This window comes from Mus pahari, chromosome 1 (assembly GCF_900095145.1).
Source record: "Mus pahari chromosome 1, PAHARI_EIJ_v1.1, whole genome shotgun sequence".
Classification (NCBI taxonomy): domain Eukaryota; kingdom Metazoa; phylum Chordata; class Mammalia; order Rodentia; family Muridae; genus Mus; species Mus pahari.
This window is the reverse complement of record NC_034590.1, coordinates 116,070,737-116,079,703: the sequence shown is the minus strand read 5'-3', so window position 1 is coordinate 116,079,703 and position 8,967 is coordinate 116,070,737. Positions and strand designations below refer to the sequence as shown.

At 39.5% G+C, this 8,967-nt stretch overlaps 1 protein-coding gene across 1 annotated transcript in view; it reads left to right on the top strand.

The window, feature by feature from the left end:
• The window catches only part of C1H11orf80 (chromosome 1 C11orf80 homolog), a 75,362-nt gene that overhangs the window by 24,821 nt on the left and 41,574 nt on the right, over positions 1–8,967 (top strand). Inside the window, 1 exon segment of the mRNA XM_021208657.1 lies at positions 5,413–5,522. Within this exon segment, the coding sequence (XP_021064316.1) occupies positions 5,413–5,522 (110 nt within the window).

Below are 8,967 nucleotides of genomic sequence, written 5' to 3'. Positions count from 1 at the left end.
TCCTGTCAGCAAGCTCTTGTTGGCATCTGCAATAATGTCTGGGTTTGGTGGTTGTTTATGGGATGGATCCCTAGGTAGGGCAGTCTCTGGATGGTCATTCCTTCAGTCTCTGCTCCAGAAATATCAATTCTCTTTAAATGGCTGTGCTTGTTGGTTTAGTGGTACTTATCATAAAGGCTTGTTAATAGTAAACTTTTTTTTTTTTACATTTGTTTTGTGTAAGGTGTACATGTGGAAGTCAGAGGTCAATTTATCAGTCTTTATTCTTTCCATCTACCATATGGGTTCCGGGAATCAAACTCAAGGCAGCAGGCTTGGCTGCAAGTGCCCTTACCTGCTGAGCCATCTCTTTGACTCCTGATAAATATTCAAAATCAATCTCCTCTCCTCTTTAATTCTCTGTTCTTCTATGCTCTTCTCTTCTCCCCCATCTCTTGCTTTCCCTCACCCTTCCCCTCTCCCTATTTCCCCTCCCTTCTTTCCCTCCCTTCCTCTCTCCCTCCTCCCTCCCTTCCTTTTCTCTGCATGGGCTATAAATTGAACCAAGGACATTATACATGGTAACTAAGTGTTCTTCTGAGCTCTTGTTGCCAGATAAGTTTTTTGTGTGTTCGTTTTTGTATTTTTGGTTGTGTGTTTACCTTTAATGGCTGACCCATCTCTCCAGCCCAAGTTTCTTATTTTTTCATGGTAGTTACTTATCTTAAAAGTCCATATGGAGCTGGGGAAGAGACTCAATGAGAACCTGAGTTAGAATCCCCAGAACCCATGTGTAGGGAGCGAGTGTGGTCGGAGACGCCAAGATGGAGCCCTGGCTCTCTGCCCAGCCTCGTGACACCTCAGCTCATCGCAGGGCCCAGCGCAGGCGTACAACAGAGGTATGCCTCCTTGGGTGTGCAGCCTAATCTCACCACTCGTGGCCATCCGCTGTGGCCCTATCCCAGAGCCTTCTGGGCTCGTGTGCGACGTGTGGCGCATAGTGTGGTTGAGTGTGATTGGTTGAAAAGATCGGACATCAGCAGCCCTTGTGTATATATTAAGCTGGCCTGATTAAAAAAAAGCGGAAGCTGCTTCACCCGAACCTGGTGTATGCGTTTTCCTAGTCTCTGCCGGCCGGAGACATTGCAGCACCCATGTAAAAAGTTATTCTTTCATAACCCCATGGCTATAGGAGATGGAGACAGGAGGATGTGGTTTGGTTTGCTAGCTGCTAATCTAGCTCCAGATTCAGGGTAAGAACTGGTTCATGACAGTAAGGTAGAAAGTAATAGAACAGGGCACCTGACTCCTCAGCTGGTCTATGGGCACATGTATGTGTGCACACATATTTTAAAGTCCATACTAAGAGTATGAAGAATAAGAAGTTGAGGGTGTTGCTCAATGATAGAATATCAGGTCACCAGGCGTGCACAGCGAGTGCCCTTATCCACTGAGCTGTTGTCCTGGATCCTAGCTCATGTTTCTTTTGATTCATTTTATTTACTTATGGTTCCCATGACTTTTAGGGTTCTTTCCTTATCTTTGTTATTCTGAGTTTTGTTATGTTTAGATATGTGGCTTTTAAAACATTTTATTGTATATTTGTATGTATGTATTATGACTGTTCTCCAAGCCAAGTAACTGCCATCTTGGAGGATTCAGCTGTGCCCTTTGCAAAAGGATTGCCCCGGCTGAGCTTGCTGGCTGTTTACACCCCCTCATAGATGGGCAGAGTGTCCTGAGACTCAATTGCGTATCCAGCTGCACCCACCACCTATTGCAGGTAATTATCCTTTAATGGCTCTCAGCTCCAGAGAGGGGCTCTAGTATGTAGGTTGAGAAAGACTTAAGGTAGAAGGGGCTTCATCTGTGAGGATACAGGGAAGCTTTATCCCTGCTGAGTAAAGGCTTTTCCAGGTGTGGCCTGTTGGTGGAGGTCAGAGAATAACTATCTGGAGTCGTTATCTCTTTCCAACATGGGATCCAAGGATATAACTCCTGTGACCCAGGCTTGCAGGGCAAGCCTGTGGAACCATCCCACCAGCCCTATTTTGTTTGTTAGAAAATTAGACTTCTTTGTACCTGCCTAGCTTGTTCAAATAGAAACATATATGTCTTTATCTTATAATAATAATTTTGTCAGTACTTCTCTTGGATCTATCTTAATGTTTTTTATTTTCTTCTTGATTGATATAAATTCCACATGTCATAATATGCTGTTTTGATGCTTTGATGTTCACCTGTTTTTCATATCTTTCAATAATTATCTAATTCATTATCTAATCATATGCTCTCAATTATCATCTAATTATAAATATTATGTAATTCCAGTATGTTCATCACCTAAAAAAAAAAAATCCTGAACCCAACAATAATCATTCTACTTGCCCTCAATCCCTGTGCCTTGGCAACATTAATTTATTTTTTTTCCCTCATTGATTTGCCTATTTTGAGCATTATGGAATTTGAGCATGGTTTATTAGGATTTCCTGTGTTACACTGTGTCTTTGTGTTTCTATTGCTGTAACAAAACATCATGACAAAAAGCAAGTTGGGGAGGGAAGGGTTTGTTTGATTTACACTTGCATGTCACTGTTATCACTGAAGGAAGTCTTGACAGATCTCAAACAAGGCAGGAACCTGGAGGCAGGAGCTGACACAGAAGTCATAGAGGGATGCTGTTTACTGGCTTGCTCAGTCTGCTTTCTTCCAGAACCCAGGACCAATTAGTCCAGGGATGGCACCACCCACAATGGGCTAGACCCTCTCCCATCAATAACTAAATAAGAAAATATCTTGCAGCCAGATCTTATGGAGGTGTTTTCTCAGTTAGGCCTTTCTCCTTTCAGATAACTCTAGTTTGTATGTCAAGTTGACTAGCCAGTGTGTACTTTATTTCTTTTTATGGTTGAAGTGATATCTTACATTTTGTTAAGCCCAGTGCTTATCATCATTTGTTAGATATTTGAGTTCCATTTTGTGTTATTATGAATAATATTGCTAAAAACATCATGCCCTAACTTTTGTTTTGATCTATTCTCATCCAGTTGAACCATTTATAAGTATTTTTAAACATTTATTTCTATTAAATTTATTCGTTTTGTGTATGGGTGTTTTGTCTGCATGAATTATATGTATCTCAAGAGTTACAGATGGTTATGAATCATCGTGCAGGTGCTGGGAGTCAAAGCCAGACCCACTGCAAGAGCACTAAGTGTTCTTAACCACTTAGCTATCTCTCCAGACCCCCATTTATGAGGTTTTAAGTTCAAACACTGTATCTTTAAATCCCAAGATTTCTAAAAATGTTTCTGTTAGTTTTGCTTTAATTTATTACAATGGATTCTTGTTTCATGGCTTCTTTTTCTTTGTTAGGGGTCTAGATATTTATTTTACAATGTCTCATTATTAGCTCTCAGGTACAGTGCTGTTGTTTGCTGTGTTATAAGTTTGATGGTATCAGGCTTCCTTGCTTAGTAATTTAGAGTCAGTTGCCCAGGATCTGTTTAGCTTGAAAATATCTCATGTTGACAACTGGTAGGTCAGAGGTCTTCAAGGTTGCTGAGCTCCATCCAGCCTTGCATGCTTGAATGGTATATGTCTTGGATTGTACTTTATCCTGGTAGTGACATCCAAAGCTCCTGCATCTCACTACTTGCGTTGTATAGTTCTGAGTCCTGTGGCTGCTTACATGACACTGCTAAAGACTTTGTCACACAGCAGTGATGTGGCTACCAGTTTCCTTTGCTCTAGCTATCCCTCAAGTGAGCAGGCAGTGCTTATTCATGCCCTGGTACATGCGTAGAGGTCAGAGGGCAATGTGCAGGAGTCCATTCTCTTTTTCCACTGTGTGGGGCCCAGGGATTGAACTCAGCTTGTCAGGCTTAGCAGCAAATAAGCCTTTTTTGTTATCCATTCTGGATTATTACATCTTGGTTTTACTTTTTTCCCACCATGAATGTGTTTTTATTAAATTTAAAAGTATTTGTTTTATAGTGTATGTTTGAACATGAACATGAGATTTCAACATCAGTTCAATTTATCTTGAAATAATATTTCTGATTCTTTCACCTTTATATATTTAACTCTGGCTGTTCTATCTTTATCTTGTTTGCTTGCCATTTCCTTTTGGAGTGTAGATTGAGATGTTTGGAATAGACTCTTTAAAAAGTACACAATTTGTTTTGTTTTCTAACACAATTTATTTTAAATGGTTATTAAGATTATTCTAAAGAATTCAGAGACATTTCCAGCCCCCTTTCTCCTGCATTGATGGTCCCTTCATTTCTGTACTATCTTACTATTTTAAACAGATGTCCCTTATTTCACAGAAAAGTAATTGAATCAGAAAAGGGAGGTTACTCTAAGTAAGACAGCCACTGGTAACCTAAAGACTTATGCAGAGTATCTGGGTTCAGTGGCAAGGTAACTGAGCTTCAGTGTAGTGTGAACTTGCTGCCATTTTATTTAGTGCTTTGTGGGATGAATTACACTCAAAGAACACAATGACCACAGAGTGGTCTCTATTAAAATGAAGGTCTAGGTTTTTATTTTGGGAAACACTTTTAAAAAAAAATAGTTAAAACATTATTATTTCAAGGCAAATTTAGTGATTAGACTTTTAAAGTTGAATTAACTCATTATAGTGCCTTTATTCCTAATTGTTCTGCAGGGGACTGTTTTATTAAAGTGGGAGGTTTTTGGTTTGGTTTGGTCTTGTTTTGTAACTCAGGTACAGGAAATAAAGAAGAATGATGGTGCATACTATGATATTCTCTTTGTTGTGGATAATCCATGCCCCTCCCAGCTGCTTTGTGGGAAGCTAGCTCTGAGTCAACACATACAAAACACAAAGAAGTTAATTCTTAACTCTTGTTAAGGGTTACAATAGTTTAAAAAGCACAAACCTGACACAGTCATTCTTGAACTTTTCTGTTTTCAGCTCTAAATTAATTCCCTTAATGGACTTGTGTTTATTAAGTAATAAGCCGATTTGTTAAAAAATGCAGGACTATCAGCTACAATGTTGGCACTGGACATGACTTTATGGAAACTGAAATTTCAGATTGGTTTAACTAATCTAAAGAATTACAGCCGGGCATGGTGGCGCACGCCTTTAATCCCAGCACTTGGGAGGCAGAAGCAGGCAGATTTCTGAGTTCGAGGCCAGCCTGGTCTACAGAGTGAGTTCCAGGACAGCTAGGGCTACACAGAGAAACCCTGTCTTGAAAAAAAAAAAGAAAGAAAAGGAGAAAAAGAAAAAAGAATTACAAACAGCTACCTTTCCTCTAGAAAGTAATTCTAAATGTTGAAACAATTTGCTGATGTATAACCAGTTCCCATATTTTGCTTTTTGCAGGTAATCTTTCATCAGGTAAAGGCCTTCTTGGCTCCTCATGCAGTTCTTTTTTGTTGGCATTCCTTCTCATATAGAAATACAGCCTGTGCTACCCAGGCTTTCTGCAAAGCTGACTCTGGCTTCAGAGGACGGGGGCTGTCCTCAAGATACATCAGGCATAGCACCCTGCCAGATGACTTTTGAGGCAAGTTTTGTTGTGGTTCTATATACTCTGATCATTTGACTTATTTTTACGCAATTATAATTACAGGAAAGAAAGCCTGGCTCCATCATAGTTTGAAGGTAAAGTAAAATAAAGAAGCTGTGCAGACATTAAATGATCCAGGGGCTCCCCAAATCCTGCTGTCTGTGTTCTACTGAGAGGCTGGTAATTAGTTGACCTTCAGGGCTGCATTAGTCAAAGCTTCTATACAAAATATCATAGACTGGGTGGCTTAAGCAACAAAGATTTATTTTCTCACAGTTCTGTAGGCCAGAAATTCAAGATCAAGATGCCATCTGGGTCAGGTATGATGGTCTGTGCCTGTAATTGCTGTATTTTGGAGGCTAAGACATCAGTATCAACTGAGCACTGGAGCTAGGGTGGTGGATCTTCCAGTCGAATTAAACTTGAATTTCAGAGTCAGTGAGATGACTCATGAGAAAAGGCACCTGCCACCACACCTGTTGACCCGAGGTAGAAAGTGAGAACCAACAGCACAGACTGACCTCCACACATGCACACACATGATAAATAAATATAATAATAAAGTATTTTCAACAAAAATCTCATCTGAACAAATTTTTATTTATAGATTTTTATTTATTTATAGATATCTTTATAGCCCAGATTTAAGAGTATAATTGCCTTCTATGTTATCTTTAATGGTTTTCTGGTGTCCCATCTTTCCTTAGTTGAAAGTAATAGAGATCTAAAGAATTAGAATAATTTAGACATTCTCCCTAGGCCAGGCTTGGTGGCATACATTTGCAGTCCCAGCATTTGGAAGGTGGAGGCATGAGATCAGTTGAGAGGCAGCCTCAGCAACTTTGACGGTTCTAGGATGGCTTGAGCTTTATAAGAACCGGTCTCAAAACAAACAAAAACCAAAATCTTCCAGGAAGTTCTGGGAAATATGTTTTCATATTTGAATAACTACATATTCCTTGGGGACGGAACATGCACAATGTCAGGATAGCTGACTCCCTGGCTGTGCCTTATCTTCTTTAGGGGAATGAAAAGTAAACAGTCCAGAGCAATTAATTGTTAGTCAGCTCTGAACTGCTGATGTCAAGAAGCAATAAAAAGGTGATTCCAGTGAACCAAGGAAAGTGGTGCTAAGAAACAAGAGCATGTGAGCCAGCTGGAGCAAGTAATAACTCGCATGACTAACGTTTACAAACACTCAAAGCCCTGGCACCTCTATGAAATGGATAGGATATGGATTATCACTCCACTTTACAGATGGCAAACTTGAGATTCAGAGAATTGGGCTGACTTTCCTAGTGTCATTTGGAAGTGGAAGAAATAGAGCTTAATCCGTCTGATTCACAAGGGTCAATGCTAGTTCAATATTTATTCATTTAGAAGCCAGTGTCTGTTCAAATTAGTCACACTTAAATAGGTCTCATGGGTACACATTCTTAGGATGCAGTGTTTGATTCTAAGGTACTTGGAATGTGAAGGAAAGGTGCACATGTCAACAAATATTACAGAACAGTGTGGTGTGTGCCATAATGAGGAACACACTGAGTGCTGCCTAGCACAGAGGAAGGGCACCTAGCCCAGCCAGAAGGGGTTTCAGTCTAGAGGTCTTGAGATACTGAAAAGTAGATTTGAATTTAGGTCAGATAAGCTCCAGATATAGGGGGTTGTGACACTTGAGAAAGAATATTAAACTTTCTCTTTTTTTCTATTGCAAATCTGTTTCCCTAAGAAAAATCTATGTGTGATTAAATCAAATATTTAGAGTACATGTATAACATTTAAAGTACATATAATTTGGTTTATCAAAGAAGCCACTGGTAACACACTGGTGTTCATCTTTTCCAATTAGAGTGAGGCATTTTGGTTTAAAGCAGTGGTTCTCAACCCGTGGGTTGAAACCCATAGTGGTGTCAAGTGACACTTTCACAGGGGTAACATATCAGATATTTACTTTATGATTCATAAGAGTAGCAAAATTAAAGTTAGAAAGTAGCAATGAAAATAAATTTTATGGTTGGGGGTCTCTACAACATGGGGACTGTATTAAAGGGTTGTAACATTAGGAAGTGTACTGGCTGGTTTTGTGTGTCAACTTAACACAAGCTGGAGTTTTCACAGAGAAAGGAGCTTCAGTTGAGGAAATGCCTCCATGAGATCCAGTGATAAGGCATTTTCTCAATTAGTAATCAAAGGGGGAGGGCTCACTGTGGGTGGTGCCATCCCTGGGCTGGTAGTCTTGGGTTCTATAAGAAAACAAGCTGATTAAGGCAGAGGGAGCAAGTCAGTAAGTAACATCCCTCCATGGCCTCTGCATCAGGTCCTGTTTCCTGACCTGCTTGAGTTCCAGTTCTGACTTCCTTTGGTAATGAACAGCAACGTGGAAGTATAAGCTGAATAAACCCTTCCCTCCCCACCTTGCTTCCTGGTTATGATGTTTGTGCAGGAATAGAAACCCTGACTAAGACAATAAAGTTTAGAACTGCCTGTTTAAGTATTCAGAATCAGTTCTAAGATGTAACTATGGAAATAGTTAAAAATTAGTTGAAATCAAGATCATGGTCTTTGAAAAGGTCATGGAATTAAGACTAAATTGTTGCTTAATATGGTCATCTTATTGTCAGGCAGAATGCTGGGGGTTGAACCCAGGGCCTTGAGAATTCTGGATGAACAGTCAGTCACTGAGTTACACTCCTTGCTCCTTGGTCAGGTACTTGAATGTAAAATTCAGAAGAGCTCTGTGAGCTTAGTGATCAGGAGTAACTGTGCTGGAGATGAGAGGTAAAATAGTAATCCAGATGACATCCTCAAAGGAGCAAGGACTTCCTTAAAGTGTCATTTCTGTTATATCTCCCTGTCTTTAATATCATATAGCTATTAATAGGTATTTAAATGAAGAGTATGATAAGAGAGTGCCAAAGATTTCATTGTAGGACTGAAGGTGTGTGTGTGTGTGTGTGTGTGTGTGTGGTGTCAAATAGCAAGATTTACACCAAACACCAGTTGAAAACACTCATGGAAGGACTATACTAAATGATCTATTTAACTTGGTCATGTGAAGAAATTAATCTCTGGGAAATGTCTCATGTAAAAGCGATTGTGACTTTGATGTTATACGACTCTTTGCGTTAACACATCCTTCCAATGGAGTTTGATCTCACAAAACCTTATCTTAAAGAAATTTATCCAGATTTAAACCAAGTGTGGTAGCCAATATCTTTATTCCTAGCACTTGGGGGGGGGGGAGAGGCAGGAAGATCTCTGTGAGTTCAAGGCCAGCCTAGTCTACATATTGAGTTCCAGGACTGCCAGGACTAAACAAGCAAAAACAAACAAACAAGAACTTTATCCAGATCTATACTTATTTTTGGAATAGTACTAAATGATAAAATGGATGGCAATATGCACATATATATATATATATATATATATATATATATATATA